The 18,941-nt window shown below is 40.6% G+C and overlaps 1 protein-coding gene across 2 annotated transcripts in view; it reads right to left on the bottom strand.

The window, feature by feature from the left end:
• Positions 1 to 18,941, bottom strand: part of KREMEN1 (kringle containing transmembrane protein 1) — a 63,609-nt gene that overhangs the window by 27,620 nt on the left and 17,048 nt on the right. For both annotated transcript variants that reach the window (XM_039861937.1, XM_039861936.1), the window contains exons 2-3: positions 16,889 to 17,051; positions 13,304 to 13,395 (exon numbers count right to left, since the gene is read on the bottom strand). In XM_039861937.1, coding sequence (XP_039717871.1) covers positions 13,304 to 13,395; positions 16,889 to 17,051 — 255 coding nt within the window. The remainder of the gene's footprint in view (positions 1 to 13,303; positions 13,396 to 16,888; positions 17,052 to 18,941) is intronic.

The following is an 18,941-nucleotide window of genomic DNA, read 5'->3' as shown; positions in this document are numbered from 1 at the left end:
ATACTATATACATGTTTCTTGAATGAAAGAATTAATTTCTTGTGGCCCGTGGATAAATCAACCTCTTTGGACCTTAGTTTTCTATCTGTGTTATTAATTTAGGAATCACTCCACCATCAGATGAAGCTCTTTCCCTACTTTCTCCGTTTGGTTCCTCACAGTTTATATAACTGAAGATATAATAAGATGTGAATGAGGCCTCTTCCTAGAAGTACTTCTAGGTTGGTTAAGTTACACATTCTTCAATTCTAAAGTGAGCAATACAGACTCTTAGAAAGCATTTTCCCTTTATGTTTAAGGCTGAAAAACAGCATGGTCCAGTTCAATAAGCTTCATATCCACATTAGTCTTTTGACATATAAAAATATACATGTGTATATGTGTGTGTGTACACACACACTTTTAATTTCTGCCACTATCTACATCTAAACAGCTCATTTTAAATTGGCAGGAAGTACCTCTGCTAACCCAAAGAGTCACCCTTCCCCTCTAAGCCAAGTGGTTACCCTTCTCCTTTACGTCACACATGGTTCAAATATAACAAATGTGGCTCACCACACAATGTTAAAATGCATCTTTCGGAAACAAACCAAATCCCTATAGTAGCAAATGTAAACAGAAAAACTCTAGGCAGTAGGAGTTTCATGTTCAGTGGGGGCCTGGCTAGGGAATGGCTGAATTTTAGAGTTTAAACAAATGCAGTGAGTTAAGCATCTCTAGTCGAGGCATATCACAGAAGCCAAGTTTGTTAAAGGGACCTTGTATATGGAAACCCAAGCCACGTGTTTAATGGTTCTTAATAAGAACTATTTGATCATCTTGGTCATTTATTCTGATATTTGTCTCATTTATTCCATTATACTCACAAGTAAACATGTTATTAGGTATTAGTTTATAGAAAGCCCAAGGCACATAATTATAAATGTTAAGATTAGGCATAAACAAGGCTATGGGTTACATTAATGCAGTTGCAGTCGATAAGCTTTATTCACAATTCGGTGAGCAAATCCAGGCAGAGATCACGTTCCACTGGGGCAATGAGGTCCCAAAACACACCATGAGGTCTATCACTGGAAATCAGATCACACTATGCTGCTGCTCCATCCATTTGCATGTTAATGGCTTGAGGTATCATCCTTGCTGCCCAAGTCAGTCACTTGCTGGACACTCAATCTACTTCCTAAAATATTGCAGGTATCTGTCCATGTTTCTCTATCTACACTGCCACTTCCCCAGTTTAAAATGCCATCTCCACTCCCTTAGACCACTGCATCAGCCTTCTATTCCATCTCCCAGTTTCTAGGCTCACAATACTCTAATCTAGTTAGAACATTACAACTGGAATAATCTTTACAGTACATTCTAGGCAGAAATAGTGATAAGGGAAGAGGCATAAGGAAAGAATGAATGACCTTAGCCTTTGTAGGAACAAAAGAAAGTGAGCATGACCAGTGACACAGAGAGAGAAAAGTGACAGGAGCTGGAGAGGTATGCAGAGGCCCTCCTTAAAACCCTCAGAGATCCCTGTTTGCCCCTCAGGGTAAAGTCCAAACCCTCTTACGTGCTACACAAGGCTCTGCGCTAGCTGTGCTGGTCCCCTTCTCCTCTCCCATCAGGATGACCTTTTTATCCCTGGGATCACATTCTAGATAAAGGTCAAAATAAATTATAGTATATTTATAAGTTTCCCAGCTACCCATTGCTCTCTGGCCTCTAGACTTTTGTACATGCTATTCCCTCTGCTTAGAATACTCTTCCCTGCTTTTTTTTTTTTCCTTCTTCTTCTTTATTTGTGTGTGTATGTTTTCTTTATTATTATGTTTTACTCATCCCTACTTAAGATTGCAGCCTGAGCATCATTTTCCCTGGGACGCCCCATGGCCCTCCCATCATCCCCCCACCCCACAAAAAAAGATGAGATGCCTCTGCTGTGTAGTTCTGTAGCAGATTATGCTAAACTTGATTCTGAACACCTGTTTATATGTCTCTCTCTCCAATTAGCCATGAATAAGTTAAGGGTAGGACTCTATCTTCCACACACCATTGTGTTACCAGGCTCTGGCATGGTCTCAGTCACACAGTTGGTGCTCTAAAACTGTGTGCTAAAACAAACACGTTCAACATCATCAGCTAAAATCATGACATGATTGGGAAAAGGTAGTTTTCAGGCAGCAGTGAATGAAGAGAGCAGAGTAGAAAGGAAAAGCAGAGCTGATTTGCATAACAAAGTCCACTTAAAGTGAGTAACCATTGGTTTTAAGTCCTGACTGCTTACTGTCTTTTGGCTATAAAGAAACACCAGTATAGATAACTAAGTTTTCCATAAAGGTTAACTTGAAAACTTAAAAGTTTTAAATTTATTATTTTGGATGGAACCTTTCGAAAATGCATTAGCTATTTTCTTAAAAAACAACAAACAAATTTAGTTTAACCTACTTTAACTTTTTCTTGGTGGCTTGAGGTCACCAAATGGCCCAGACTAGTGTGCTTTTTTAATATTCTTGTGTCTGACTTCAACATTTAATCTGTCTCTCTGGTTACTGTAGAGGCTACTGAAACCTCAGAACATGGGAACTGAAAGAAGTCTTTGAGAGTACTTACTTCTTGCCGCTGTCAGTGCCCGCAGTCTTTGCTTATCTTTTTAATTTGCTGCTTCTTAGACTTAGAAGAAAAACTATTGAGACTATTAGAATTGTGTGAAAAATAAGAATAGTTTCTAAAAGAAGGAGGGCCTTTATGCTCCCCACCTGCTGCCATACATATTACATATAGCTCAGGAGTTGTTTCTGCCTGCTCACTTTCTAGTACTTGGCACTATTTTGAAGGGCACCAGTACTACCTTCATCTGTCCAGAAGCAGCCAACATTGTGCAGCAGTCACAACCATGGACTTTGGAATCAGACAGACCCCAGGGTGAATTCTGGCCCCTTTACCACAGCCTTTCTAAGTTCAGCTTTATCAACATTGGAATGAGGAACAATATAAGCCTCAAAGGGTTCTTCTGAGAATTGAGATAATGTAAATAAAATAAACACCACAAGACCTGGCAAGATAGTATGTGCTGAATAAATAGTGTTTATTATCATTATATGGAATAAAGGCTTTCATCATTCACCACACAAACAGGAACAACTTGCTTAGCAGTAGAAAAGTAAAACAGCATTGAATTAAAAGACAAATATCAAAGGCAGCCCACCTCAAAAAACTGGGTTTGAGTCCAGATATTCAAATGTTAATCTCTCACATCTGGCTAGCATACAATGCACTTTCACGTAAACATCTTGCATAAAACTCATAGCCCTTTCTGAAAGGCAGGCCAGATGATGTTATTCCTATGTGACAGAGAAGGAATCAGTTTAGCAAGGTTAAGGGCCTTGCATGGGGCATATATGATTGAACTGGAGAGCAGAACAGAGCTCTAGGGTTGCAGATTCTCACTCCATGGTTTTTTTCTTGGTATCCCTGGCTCCCTTTCTTGATAGGGCCAGTCTGGGGAGCTATACGAAAATGACTCCCTGAAATTAAAGACAGAATTCTCAAACACGTTAGTCCCTCAATGCTCTGTGCACCACGAGGCCAGCCTCTGAGACAGTGGCCATTCCATGAGGGATGCCACTGCTCTCTGAGTCCCACTGGAAAGTGTGGCTCGAAGTCTCGCCGGAGAAGACACGTCATATAGCCTTCAAAAGCATTACTGGTCAACTGAGTGGATTTCCAGACTGTGTCCCACCCTTAGCTCTTCCCAGAAGCAGGGAGGAAAAGTCAATTTGAAAAAGGATATTTGTTCTCAAATTCCTTTTTACTTTCAAGACCACTTTAAAGCCCTGTGGCTTGGTCATGCATTTTTCTTTTTACCAGAGAGGTTCCATCACTTTCAGTTTTTTTTAAAAATCATCTTAAGATACAAATGGACCCCTTGTTTATCATAGTCGATGCTTTACAACTCATGACAGTTAATCATCAACATTCTCTTCAGATGTTCAGAGTTCCTCGCAGAGATACACGTTTTAGAGGAGACTGAGGGGAGATGGCCCTCTATTCAGATTAACCCAGGAACTATTGTTCTTTTACAAGGAACTGCTGGGAAGCAACCAGGTCGGCTTATTAAACACCCATTACATTTGGATATAACTGTGGCCTCATTGTGAAAGTACTGCACACATCCCCATAGAAGCCTCCACAGCTGACAGCCCTGTTCTGAGGACCACCTATTACCCATAGCAGCTTCTCAGAGGATCTACTCCCATAACTGCTGCTCACTGGGGACAGGCCAAAGGACCCACTCTTCTGGCCATAGCTGAGTCCCACTGGGGCCACCAGATTCTCTCTTCCAGGAAGCTGGAATTGGGATTCCAGTTAGTGAATTGCAGGCACTAGACTTGTAGTGTTCTGTCAAGTGGGGATTAAGGCAATTGGTCATGTTTGAGCCATGTGAGTTGATGAGTAAGCTGATTCCATTGATATAAAAAGAGAAAGATTGAACACCATGAGAGAAAGAGGTGGGAGACCATGTGGCCCCCAGAGAGAGTTGGCAAGAGTGAAAACTTTCTTCTCAAGGTCTTGGGACCCAGGGTTTGGATTCTGTGATATACTCCCGATGTCCTTCCAATACATGCCTTTTGCTCGCTCAAGTTAGCGTGAGTGAGTACTATTCCAGGTAATCAAACAATTCCAGACAAAGAAAGAAAGCTTGCTATTATGGTAAAAGCTCAATTTGAATACAAATCTTCAGATAGTAATTTGCATAAGAAGTCCTGACTGTTACTGTGTTTTCTATTCCAGTGCCCTGGCCAGATATGGGATATTTGTTCAAGAGACCAGAAGCAAAGTTCTTATCTTGCATTTTAGAAAACTCTTCCCTGGCTCTTCAGAACATCTTTTACCTTTTCTTATAAATAAAATCTGTTTCTTCAGAAACAATGCAGTGACTCTGTTTATTTTCAATGTCATTTAACCTCGTGAAGCAGAGACTATCTTCTGCCCCAGGGACTTCACACTGGTGCCTCAGTGGCTGATTTCTCCCTTCCATGGGAACAAGGACTGAGTACACCTGAGATGATGATGCTCGTGTCCTATCAGAGGATCGATCATCTAGAATACTTCTACCGGAACATCAATGGGTTAAGTGTACATTCATCCGCGATCTCAGCCTGTGACCATGAGCATATTGCACCCCATCTTGTCCATCTAAAACTTCCAGTCCAAATCTGACAGCTGCCATCTTGGTCCAAGTCCTATCACAATATGGCCCCATCTTATGTCTATAAATTTATTTCTAAACACCAACTCTCTTCTTCAGTCACTCTGATTCTTCAAGCAGCCCTATGTGTATCTCTGAATCTGTAACAACTCACTCAAATAAGTAAACAGCCTTTTCTTCCCCTGTGAAATTTAACCTTTAGGTAAGTAAGAGTTCCTCAAGATCCTGACCCCATTACGGCTCTGATGTATCACAGCAGTCGTTCTCCTCTGGTGGAAGTTACTTCTCTGAAACTTAATTTTTGGTTATTTAATGTGGTAGATAGCCTCCAAAGGAGACTGTAATAGTTTCTTCCCTCCCTCCATACATGTGTGTTGCTCCCTACTCTAAGAGTCGGAATCAATTTCATCTCCTTTTGAATCTGAGCTGGCCTTTCGACTTGCTTTGATCAACAGAATGTGGTGGACTTTTGAGTTCATGCCTTAAGAGGACCGGCAGCTTCTGTTTCCTCTCTCGGAAGCCAGCCATCATAGAAGAGGTCTGAATATGCTGCTGAAAAATAAACAGTCATCTAGGTAGAGGCTTGAGGCCATCTGGGATGTCCTAGCCCCAGCAGGGCACTCCACCCCACCCTCGTGAATGCAGCTACCTGATTGAGCCCACAGGAAAGTAGCAGAAGAACCTCCCAGCTGAAACTCAGACAATCCACAGAATCAAGAGAAATGATAATCTGTTGTTGTTTTAAGCCACTAGGGTTTGGGGTAGCTTGTTATGCAGTAAGAGACAACTGAAACACCTTACTCGACAAAAGGTCAGTCTAAGTTCAAGAGGAACGATATGGCTGTGTCTCTGGGAAGAAGAACTCATTTTGTTGACTTAAACTTTTTTTCAGGGATACCACAAATACCCTAGGAAAGGAACCACAGAGTTGTCCTTGACTCTTCCTGCTGTTTCATCCCTTATATATTCCACTTGTCATCAAGTTTGGTCTTCCTCCTAAAGGCATCTTGAATTTAACCCTTCCTGATTTATCTCACTGCTGCCATAACCCAGGCCTTTATCCCCTGGATTTAGAAATCTGCACCCACTCACTCCTCCCCAAACTTCCTTCCTCCAGTCCATCCTATAAATGGACACTGGGCTCATCTTCCTCAACTAGGGCTTTCAGGATGTCAGTTCCCATCTAAGCAACTCTGGCTTTCAAGGTCTGACCTTGTTCCTCTCTGTCTTTCCTCTACTTAGGCAGCGTGGTTCCCAACCCACATGCACAACAATCCTGTGCCCTTCCTCTAAGTCTCTCTCAAGCTGTTCCCTGAAGGGTGTGTCCTGACCCATCCAGCCCCCCTCAGCCTTCCTCCGTGATGATGCCTCCAATTTCCGTAACCCATCCTGAGCCCTCTCATCTTCAAAAACAGCACTCGATCTCATAATTCAATCTTATTTACATAATTGGTGGGCTGGCCTCCAACTTCCTCCTATGTTTATAACTCAGGTTCCTAATTACATCATAAGATTGAAGGTAGGGACTGTTTCTTATGTTTATGTATATTCCCTACAGGCAAGTACTGGTATAAAGATTTTTAGTAAAATCATCTTTATTGATCTAAATAATTTTCCCTTTTTAAGTTATTAGTATGTTTTACACAACTGTGCTTTAGAATATTTTGAAAATATAGTATATATCTGTCACTGAGGAAAATGTCCATTTGGTTCAGAAAGTCCATTTTTTCTTCATGGAAAATTAAATAATATACACTGCCAAAAATAAAGAATTATCGAGTGTACGCCAGATCTGAAACCATAAAACTGCATCACAAGAACAAATGCAGGGCTGCTGGTGTTCCCTGAGTGCAATGCCAAATCAGGCTCCAGGGGAACGCTACCATAGATGCTGAGGCACGCTACGGAGTCCCATGGCCAGTCAGATAACAAAGGAATGGACAGAAATAACACGCAGGTTAGGAATGACCTATTTAGGAATTAGATGACAGAAACGTACCAATGGTAGTCTGTTCCTTGGGGGAAAGCACAGGCCATCATAATACTTGCTGGTACTTTCATGCCTACCACGTGCTAGGTCCTGGACTGTGGGTTGTGTGTATTTTACTCATTTAATCTTCAAAATAACCCTAGAAGGCACAGATGAAGAAACCAAGGCCCAGGGGAGAGTCATTTTGGAATAAACTATTAAACGATTAATGATTCAAATCTAAGTCAGTATGACTCTCAAGTTGACATTCTTTCAAGTAGCTTGTGTTTTCTCTCTAATTGGAAGACATGTGATTTCGTGTCATCAAGAATATTTATGAGCACCTGTTATGGCCTCCACCATGCTAGGTGTTGTGGAAGACTGTTAAGATATATGGCTTGACAGGGAAAAGCCCCAGAAATTTCATCAGCACCTCCCCATAAATAACATACAATCCAAGTAAAATGAGTGTGCCTGCTATATAAAGACAGCTTGAAAAGAAATCCTTGAGTCCCCCTTTCTACCTTAAGCCTCTCCTTCATAGAAATTCCAGAGCTATCTCTGCTTCTACCTTTGAACAGCTTAGTCTAGTTGAAAAACAAAACAAAACAAAACAAAACAAAACAAAACAAAACAAAACTACTCACATAAAGCAAGAATAAACAATAGAAAACAGGATTCTGACAATGTTAATTTGGGCAGTCTAAAGGGTTGAATTAAACAAAAACATTAAGTAATTGTAATGGGAAGACAGAAAAGATGAAAAATGCATAAGTTGTATGATTAATGTTCATTTCAATCTTGGTTTGGCTATCAGATAAAATTTGAGGTTGTGTTTTAGCTATAAAGTGTTAATGATGCACAGAAATGAGTCTTTTTCAAGGTGAACTTCAGCCCATACAATGAAGAGATGGTGTTGGGAGAGACCCTGAGACCGGACAAGCTGCTTGATGTAGTATTTCTTGCAAAGGGTCCAACTCTGGGGAGCCCCTTCCCAGCTGAGAACAGCTGGGCTGGGAACACCCACGGAGACGGCCCAACATTCTACTGAGCAGCTCTGCTGTGCAACAAATGCTTCCTGGATACCACTGCAGCCTGCTTTACTCTTGGGGCTTGGGATTTCCTAAACCCAAAGAAGAAAAGAAAATGACTTAGAGCTAACAGCTTGAACTGCAGACCCTCTGTCGCCACTGAGTTAATCCTTTTTGTTTCCACAATGGCAAAAAGGCAATCTTAATAATTCGGCATACCATCAGAATTCCAAACTCTAATGCCCAAACAATCCACAAAGAAAATTCTCAAGAATGACCTCAACAGTAGCCTGGATCCATCCCAGGGCCCGTTTTCACAGAAATAAAGGATATGGGGCTATTCTCAAGTACTAGAAGGAAAGGGCATTGGTCTTGCCATTAGGAGTCCTAGCTAGATTCGAATCCTATTTGGCTCAGAGAGTAATCCTCATCAAATCACTTAACTAGCCTAGCCTCATTTTCTCATCTGAACAATGGCTGGGATAGGGGAGGAAGTTAGAAGTGGACATACCTAACCTGCCTCATAGGATTGTTGAGAAAGTTAAATAAGATAATGTGAATGTAAGTGCTTTGTATATTGTAGATACTCGATAGCTCAAATAAAAGCTAAAACATATAAAACTCAGTGCTGACATTAAAATGCAGAAAGTGCTGACAGAAACAAAACATTTTCTGTAATTGAGACTGCCTTGACCACCCTGCCAAAGTGCCATTGGCTTTTTACTCAGACTCTGAACATAGCTTTAAAAACTCTTATTAGAGATCAAAATTGTAAGTTTCAAATCCTGTTTTTTGACCTGTGTTTTTTGTAAGGAACGAAAAACCTGTTTTAACAAGGTTAGGGTGCCATTTAATTAAAAGGTACTTGAGCCAGTGAGGTCACTGGCTGAGACTGACCAAAGGTCCCATATTGCAGAGTTGCTATCACTGGCATCCTCTTAGGGCTGGTCTATGTGAATGACATAATCACTAAAACTTCTCATGAATTAAGAGGGAGAAACCTGCCCTAAATCCCTAATACAGAGGTTTAAGAAGCTATGGAGAAAGGTCTCCTTCTGACACTCCACACTCTCTTCAGCCTCATCACCATTTTCCCAGATCAAGTCTAAGCTCTGTACCCACACCACAAGATCTTCCATTATTTGGCCTCATCTAATTCTTCTCAGACCTAATCTCCTGCCTTCCTTCTTAAAATTTCTGTCTCAGCAACGGTGACTTTGCTTGGGAATTGGGGTGTGTGTGTGTGTGTGTGTGTGTGTGTGTGTGTGCACGCTCTGTTTCTAGTGTCTTCCCTGTTCCATGCAATTCTAACATCTAGAACCTGGATAATAAAAAGTGTGGTCCTGCAGCTCCAGCATCCCAAGGGCTTATTAGAAACGCAGAATCTCAAGTCTGTCCCAGACCTACTGAATCAGAATCTTCATTTTAATAAGACACCTGGTAACTGTACTGCCACTACATTTTTATAAGGAAACTTAAAATTCAAGAAGTCCTGCCCTAAGACCCTATTGCTTCCAGAAGCCCTCTTCGACACTCTTTGACAAACAGTAGCTCTTGCCTCCCACCGTGCTAGGGCAGATGCACCTCCTTGGCGCTCTCAACATTTTGCTTATTTCACTTATTATAGAGTGTCTTGCATATGCTTATCTGTTTACGAGTCTGTCTTCGGTCCTAGACTAGAGGCTCCCCACAGGCTGTAGACCATGCCATCCTTGTGTCCCTTATGTTGTACAAGGTCTGGCATATGGTCAGAGGTTAAAAATGTCATTTGTCACAGCTAATAACTTCTAAAGTTCTTGTGATTTTAAACTTTAATAATTAACTTTAAATAATTATCTTTAATAACTAACATTAACTTTAATAATTTAAATAAGTTTTAATAACTTTGAAGAATAACTAATAGTCTTAATAAGTTTAATAACCAAAACTGTAATCACTGATTTTAATAACTAATGCAGATACTTGTGAGCTACATGTAAAGTATTACAAATTAAGTTAATCATGTTACACATTTGAATCCAGATATTTTGAATGTTGTATTTATGTATTTATTTTTTTAATATTTAAAATGCTATAAAATTTTTAAACATTATAAGATTTATATTTTACAATGGAAACTTTCAAATATTCACAAAAGTAGGAAAGAATAATGAGCCCGTCACCCCACATCAACAAATGTCCACTTAATGATTCCTTAATATTATGTAATAGTTTGTATTCAAATTTCTCTATTTCAAAGATGAATTTTTATAGCTGGGTTTGTAGAAATCGGCTGAATGTTTTACAGCAAACAAAAATAACTCTCATGTTTCTTATGCCTGTGGCCTCAGGCCCAAATCAGCTGTGTGAAGAAAATTATATTAGCTTTCAATACCATTTGCAGATTCCTCCCACAACTCACAACTAGATTATTGACTTTTTAAAACCATACAAAACTTTTATAAAGAACCTATAGGTAAAATAGAGTAAAGCAAAATCTGTGTTGAGGTCCATACAAGCACGTTCCTCAAAAGCAATGAAATAAACAGGAAACAGAATGGTGAGGATAATTATTTAACAAAAGAGAGATATACAAAGGACGAATTTTAAGCCAAATGATTTCCCCCTCAATAGCCAAACCAGCTGGACTTAGAGATTTAGAAGGTAGGATCTAGAGGGATGGTAAACTTGATGATGCTGGAATTTGCTTTTAAAAATTTGCATTTCTTTTCCCTTCACTAAGAACTTGGGGTTCCTGAGAAACATACTAGCAGAAGTGGTTTAAAGAGCAAATCCAATTACCTTGGAGTTGTTCTTTCAACAGTAAGTTCTGATCCATGCTCCACAGGTCAAGAGCACAGTTCAAATTTTTCTTGGCCCCTTTTTTGAGTCATACTTTTTTTCTGTCCCCCTGCTTGTTTCAGTTGTATAACACGCTGAGGGACAGAGATTCCGGTCTCTACACAATGGCCCACCATTCAACCACATTCTGCTTTGTCCCTAAACATTCATTCCCCCAGCTCCTGCTGGGTCTGTTATATTCAGATATGAACTTTCCAGGAATCTGATCATGTCACTGGCCTTTTTCTTTATGACAAGTTCGATGCTAATCATGAATAGCAGGCTTCACACAGAGGGTTAGTATTATCCATGAAAATTATGACTTCACATCCAGAAATAGGGCAAAACTGGCCTAAAATAGTCAGGCTGCATCTCAGATGAGTCCACGTGAGGCAATTAATTACCAGGGTCTCTTGCTGCAAATATCACAGTTTTTCTCAACTATGTTAATCAGACCCACTAGATGCACGATGTTCTGCCAGACTCAAGGTTTGAAGCTCAGCTTGATGGGGAGCCCTGCTGCCCACAGGGTGAATGGAAGAGTTTTCCAAAATACCAAAGCCAGACACTCTCCCAGCCCCCCAAAGTTGGTACCCCCCCAGTTCTCATTTCCAACTTCTGTAAGTCTCCCTACCAAGACCATTTCAAGGGCAGCTTTAGAAGCTTTGAGAGGGTCACAAAAGGGCCATAAGAAAAGGAAATGATATTTCCTTTTTTGGAATAGTGAGGCACATCCAATAAATAGTATGAATTAGAAGGGTACTAGTGGTTTGTACCATTTTGCTATAATTCTCTCTTCTGGAACTTAGTTTCAGTGGCCACATGAGTCAGCTCCCATTGGCCCAAATTATATTTTTTTAAATGCAAGTTTGAGGATTATCTTTCCAAATAAAAGCTCCCAGATTGAAAACCCTTCTTTGCCATTCCTGAGAGAATGACATAGGCTGATACTAAAAGACTATCTTTGTGTAGAACAAATGGACCGAGGAAAATCTGCTTTCCTCTCCCCCTGCCCCTTTCTACTTTACATAACTAGAGCCAAATGAGATGTTTTTCATTTAAAAATTTGATTAAGCAGACTGAGCAAAAGCCTTTTCTTCTGGTCTTTACTGTTTTCTCAACTCTGAGCCTGAATCATGACACGCTCAGGTTGGAAGGATAGTGAACCTAAGGCCTAACAGCCGGGTAGGGGTGATGTTTGGAAATTTAACTTATGAAAGGTTAGCACTGCGCCTGCAGCACCAGTTTAGGGGCTGCTGTTTCCCCTTGGGGCATCAGAATTTAGACTGCTGCAGTGGGTGTGTCAGGTCCCACATGGACCTCCATATCACTCTACATATGGGGCCTCCTGACCTGAGGAGTGAGAAAGGTGGCAGGGCATGGAGCAGGTTTAAATAATAAGAAAAAATAACCCTGATAGAATTATTATGAATGATCTATCCTTTTCTTCAGCTCTAGGAACCGAGAAACCCTGCTCCTTTGGTATATTTAAAAACATATTACAAACACTACATTAGTAAACTCCTTACAGTACCATGTTTAGTTCTGTATTTTAAATCTTCCCCCTATGTTTTCTACCTTGTTTTAAAGTATCTTCCTAAGATCTCCTGCCACATCATATATTCCCTGAGGGTCAGAGTATCTTTCTGCCTTTGTACCCTGCATATAATAAACACTAAATATAGGACTGAATGAGTGAAACTGTTAGGAAACAGACCTTGTAATAAAAGGCTGAAGAAACTTTTTTTTGGTAGGAGAAAGGGACAAGTTATAAGTTTTCATAAAATACAACAGAACATCTTTATGCTAATGTGAGGAAAAGGACTATCACAGTGGCTTTGGGAGTATCTAATTATTTACTAAATACCATTTTTCAGGGGACATAGCATGTCAAATACAAATAATAAGTGGTGTTACAACTTAGTTTTACTGTATAAAGGGGTTCTTCACTCATTCTAAAACAATTAATTCCCCAAAGCACAAGGCACATTTTTTTTTCCTGACTTCTTACTGAGCTGTTGCCATCTCTACCCATGAAAGAATCAGAATGAGGACATTAAGTAGGAGTAGACATTCTGGTTGGGCTTATCCATCAAGGAAGTGGGGTCCTGAGGGAATCGGGCATTACCATTTCTGAAAAGCCTCAACCCATGATGGCTTCTCCTTTTACCTGCTTCATGAAATCCACCTGCCTGAACCACCTGCCCTCTGGCAGTGCCCTTCCACTCTGTACTCTTAGTGTTCAGTGCCCTGAAATCTGCAGATGGTACATTCAAGTCTTACTCTGGCAAGCAGGTATCTCGCAGTACTTCCAGTAGACACCGTCTTCGTGCTCTGCCACGTAACACCAGGGGCTTACATCTCCATCCGGGTTTCTGTTGAGGAAAAGGGCACACTAATAACGTTTCTATTGTTTTAAGTCACCTGCTCATTGTTTTTCAGTTTTACCAAAAAGGAACATTTCAGCTTTTGTTATCTCTAATAAGTTGTATGTATCTCAATGCCACCTCTTATGAAGAAGAAAACATTGATAATTCCTGTTCACTCTGACATATACTTCAGAGTTTGGGGGTGGGGAAGCAGTGAGCAAAGGTGATTTATGTTTACCCAAATTCACTACAGTGTAACCAGGAAATCATGACAAACAGCATTGGCACTTTAAGTGTGAATATGGCCATTCCCACAGCTGAGAGCACAGGTGCCCTCGATAATGTGGGTAAGAATGTGAATGACGCAAATGGTCAGGATGGCAATTTGGTAATGAGAGTTAAAGCCCTAAAAATATGTAAACCCCTTTGACTTGGCAATTTCTTCTTTAGTACTTTATTCTAAGGAAATCTTTACTTACAAAGACTTTCACCACAAAGACTTTAGTATTTTCATAATACAAAAACGTTAGAAAACTACAATTAAGGATTGGTTAAATAAATGTTATAGCCATATAAGGGAATGCTAGGTAGCTAGCAAAGATGTGGTGTAGAGAGACATTTATTAATATGGAAGGATATTCATGATGCCTTGTTAGGTTTTTTAAAAGGTAGTTCTAAAACATGATGGATGACACAATCCTATTATTTGAAAAGATGTATCCTTAGAAGGATACACACCAAACTCTTGAAAGTACCACTGCTGAATGATGGAACTACTGATAATTTTAACCTTTTTTTCTTTTCTGATTCTCTTTATTTTCTTATTTCTTCTACAAAGAACAATTGTGTAATTTTAAAACAATACAACAAAATTCATATAACACAGATTCCACTAATACGCTTTCACCAGCATCAGGCTGGCCAACTTATGTTTGATAGAAATGGGTCCTAGTCCTACCTCAAAATACTAACTTCTCAGAGAACTCTGAAGAAAGCTATGCCAAAGAGTTTAGATCAATCCTGTAATCTTGGTACCATCTTCTGATATAGCAATATTTTTTAAAGATTTATTTCACATTTCGAAATGAATGGCTTGGAATAAATGCCCTTTAAGGTCTTTTCAACTCAGAGATGCCATGACAATAATGGCAACACCGCTGAAACAGACCAAAAAATAGCAGGGGTTACTGGACACACAGAAAGGCCTCGCCTCTCTTCACTGCTCTCCAAGCTCCCTTTATTTAGACTCAGAACACTGTAAACCTGACACTCCAGTTAGACCGGAAATGGGCATAAAGACCCAGCAGCCTGAGCTCTGGATCAACTCCTATGAGGCCTGAGAGGGATAAGCCTATTGTGTGGCCCAGAAGATAAGCCGCCCTAAAGCACAAAGGGTCCTTTTATTTTGTGTGTCCAAAGGCAGGTGCCAGCCCCAATTCTGCTCTTCCCTGTCTCTCTGCCTTCTCCCCTAATCCAGATATGTCGAGCCCAGAGATGTGTGTTCCCATCACTGGCCATCTCTCAGACATCTCAACTGTGATAGATCTGGAAACATCACACAAGACAAACATGGTGTCAGATGATATCAGCTGAGAAATCAAAGTAGGAGAACTTGTACAAAGCCCTTCTTTAAACAGTATTTCACTGTCATTTTCCTCCCTTTATTCAGTGTTCAGCTTTGATGTAGTATTTGGTAAAGACCTTAGAAAACTATTGTTTATTACCAATGTCAAAGTGGTCTGAAAAGCATCAGAATGGCTTAATAGAGAACAAGCAAATTCATCTTTGATTTCACTGCAGTGCTAAAAACAAAAGGCCGGACTCTTTGATAACAATCAACAATTTCAGCCTTTCTTTTCTGAAGTATAAACCGGTAGTTCAGGTCTGGTACATTTCATCAAATCAAAGCAGGAAGGGGCTATAGCTGGCCAAGGCTAAGGAGGAAAGAAGGTTGTCCCTGGCTCTCACTGCTGTTTTAATGGATATTTACTAGTATATTTCTGGGAGTCTATGGGAGAACTGGGTGCTAATCTATAAGAAACAAATTTTTTTCATATATATTTAACCTCGCTGGAAATTTCAAATTTACTTTTAAGAGCTTTTCTGAGAATATTTGCTTGATAGAAAGCAACAGAATAACAGAATAAACCAGTAGCCCACTAATAAGAGACACTTTAGAACAAGACTGTAACTATGTAAAAACGAAAAACAAACACTGGTTTCTCTTCCTAAACACTCCTCCCAGCCCAACTATTACTATGAAAAGAAAAATTAGGGAAAGGAAATAAACAAAAAATGGAGTGAGGTTAAATTTTAAATTATGCAAAAAAATTTGAAGAACATGTATAACTAAAAAATAATGCCATACAAATATGGGGGAATGGCCAGTACAAATCAGGGCAGAGAGGAAGGAAAGAGCTGAAGATGCAGAGATAAAGATAACATGAACTACAGGCCTGGTGACTTCAAGACAACTACAAAAGTCCTAGAGTATTAGCAAAGGTATGTAGGGGGAGCAGAAGGTAAACAGTGTGTCCTATGCAATGCAGGTATAAATATGTTGGCTCAGCTGGGTCAACAATGCCATGGTTGAGAATCCAACATTCTGGTGGAACCAGGGACACCATGTGTAGCTCAAAGTGAAGCTCAGAGATTATTATTCCCTGTCCCAATGGCTTTGTACCTGTCCTAATAATAATTAAATTCAACACATTGCTGAACTATGAGTCACATACCAGGGTCTCGGGTATAAATAGCTAAAACAAAGCTATAACCAAAAATGCTTAGAATTTTTGCTCTGGTCCTTATGGACCAGCGAGTCTTAACTTGTTTTGGATCACTAATAACTGAGAATCTGATCAAAGGCATGGATCATCTCCCTAGAAAAAAATCGCAGGGACACAGTTGAAACACCATGGATCTCAGGTTAAGAGTTCCTGCTAGAGCCAGACAGGAGAGGTAAAGAGCAAAGAAACACTTCAGTCTATTGAAAGGAAGAAAACAGCACAAATCTGATGGCTTCAGCTGCTCCCAGAGCAAGGTTATCCTGTGCTGGCAGAAAGTGGGATAATACAGGGGGCAGCTTTTTTTGTTCAGAAGCAGGGGGAGGTTTGGGCCACAGATGGTGCTCTGCTTGCCCACTACATTCACAGTAGCTTAAGAAGTTTTGCTATCTGTGTATTGTCCACTGATGGAAGAGCCAACTAAGAAAATCCTCCCAAAAAGACATGTAAGTGATCAGACAGGAAAGCAGAGCTCTGAAAACCAGTATCAAAGCAACTCGAGTTAAAAATAATAGGTTGTGTGTATGTGTGTGTGTGCACGCACATGCATACCTACACACACAGGTGCGAGAGAACGATTTTTAAAATAGTAACAAGAAAGTCCTTCTGAGTTGGTCAAAGGGAGACAAAGATGCTTTCCTTAGTTGTAAGCAAGGTTGGAAAGGGTTGGAAGAAGAGACCAGAGATTTTTTAAGTACAGCGTGGACTCATCTTACCTGCAATAGTTATGCTCGCCCAGGCCCCCCTCCCCGTTGGGGTACTTCAGAGTGTTGTATGGATGCTGGAAAGTCTCGTTCCAGAACAGACATGGCTTCCCGCCTTGCAGTGCCGTCCAGTTCTGCGTTCCCCTATAATCTGCACCATTGGCTGTGAAACATTCTAGGAAAAAGAAAAGACAGAGCAAACTAATTTTCTGGCAACATCTATAGTCTCCTCCCTCTCTGGTTGATGTTTTATTTGTTTTGTTTGGACGAAGCTAGAAATGGATAGTGTCTTGCTAGATCCTGGACACAGCAAAATTAACATTGTTAAGGGCTGAGTAAATCTGAAACGGGGTACTCTCTAAATGCTAGGCTAATCTTGGCACTAGCTTGTCTACAGACACTAGAACATTTTCCCTTAAAGTATACAGATCCAAACTAGGATGTAAACAGGGAGTTAAAATGTATTGAAACCCATGAAGTGAACCAGGAAACCCAAATCTTGGAACAGTTGGTAACAGCCATCCACGAGGAATTCTGGGTGCTTAGAGGAGGTCACTGCTCTCACCAGTGTCTCTGTGTGGTAACTAGAACCAGGTCACCAGCTGTAACTGAGCTCTCCCCTACAGTCTGAAAGGCTGCACTGACACTTGGATTTAATAAGACCATCGGATACAGCAACGCTTTGGAATCCCAATCATACAAGTCTGGGAATGACTCACATTCCCTGGTAATGAGGAACAGTCCTCCCCACGCTGTTTGAGATAGAGGTGCAACAAAACAGTCAACAGCAGGCGGGAACAGCCAAGTTGGCATTTTCCCTCACCTCTTTCTGAAATTCCTTCCTGCAAGACATGCTGAACATGGTCTCAGGTCCATTTTGTAAAATGACAAAATCCTTGCAGGTGCAACAATGTGCTTTGAAAATCTGTTTCTCAGACTTTAGGGGGATGGGAACTGAGGCTGATAGGATTTCCCCCCACATATTGCATGCATTAAATTCACAGAGGTTCATGCGAAAGCCACAGTACAAAGAACAATTTTTAAAAATTAGCTTAGTTGAAACTGACAGATAGAAGCACTTCAAACACTTCTTTAAGATGTATCACTAGGAATTTGACAACCTGGGGGAGTTACACTAACATTGTTAGCTTTACTTCTTTCCTTCTCCCTGCATGCACTGGCCTATAAGTTGTGGTATGAAGGACTCTTGCTGTAGTGCATGTGCCTGCTCCACTCTAAGAATGTGCGCAACATGAGCACATCTATATTCTGGAAGATATTTCTTTTAATATTTAAAAACCCATCCACAGACCATCTCTCTTCCTGTACCCCCTTTCTCCCACTATCTAGGCCCTGTGTTTTGTCTGGAACAGCACAGTTTTATGGACAGCCAAAATAATCTGGAATTCCAGGCTGCATAGAACACCCTAGTAATTTATTGTGTTTGATGTGACATTCATTTTACGATATGCGACTCATCATGTACCACGACAACGAAATGCTCTAGCAAGAGTCTGCGTAAACAAAAGAGTTCAAGGTAATTGAAGGAGGCAGCTCAGTGTAGCATAAAATACACCAAGAAACTAAGCCTGGCTTCTCATCCTGGACCTGCTGCTGACCAGCTGTGCGACCTTGGATGAATTACCATCATCCACATCACCAATGCTTACAGAATACTTTACCGTGTGCCAAGTTCTGTTCTAAGTGCTTTACAAATATCAACACCACCAACCCAGTGAGGAGGTCCCCTAATACTGCCATTTTACAGATGAGGCAACTGGGGCACTCAACCTATACTGCCCCTAATAGAATGCTCTCAGCATCATCCTTGCTTTCCATAGCCTCTCCCTCACTCCACTTCCCACTCCTTAACAAGTCCTGCTGACTTTCTTAAAATATATACTCTGAAACTACCCTTTCTTCTCCATCTTGGGTGCCACCATTATAGTCCCCTTCGTCATCAGAGGACACACAGTACAGCCTTGTTCAGGTCTCACAGCTTCCACTTTTGTGCTTTTGCAATCCATTCTCTACACAGTGCTCAAAGTTCTCAGGAAGATGTGAG

This window comes from Pteropus medius, unplaced genomic scaffold (assembly GCF_902729225.1).
Source record: "Pteropus medius unplaced genomic scaffold, Ma_sr-lr_union100, whole genome shotgun sequence".
Lineage (NCBI taxonomy): Eukaryota > Metazoa > Chordata > Mammalia > Chiroptera > Pteropodidae > Pteropus > Pteropus medius.
Note: the sequence above shows the minus strand (reverse complement) of the source record. Positions and strands in the feature narration are given on the sequence as shown.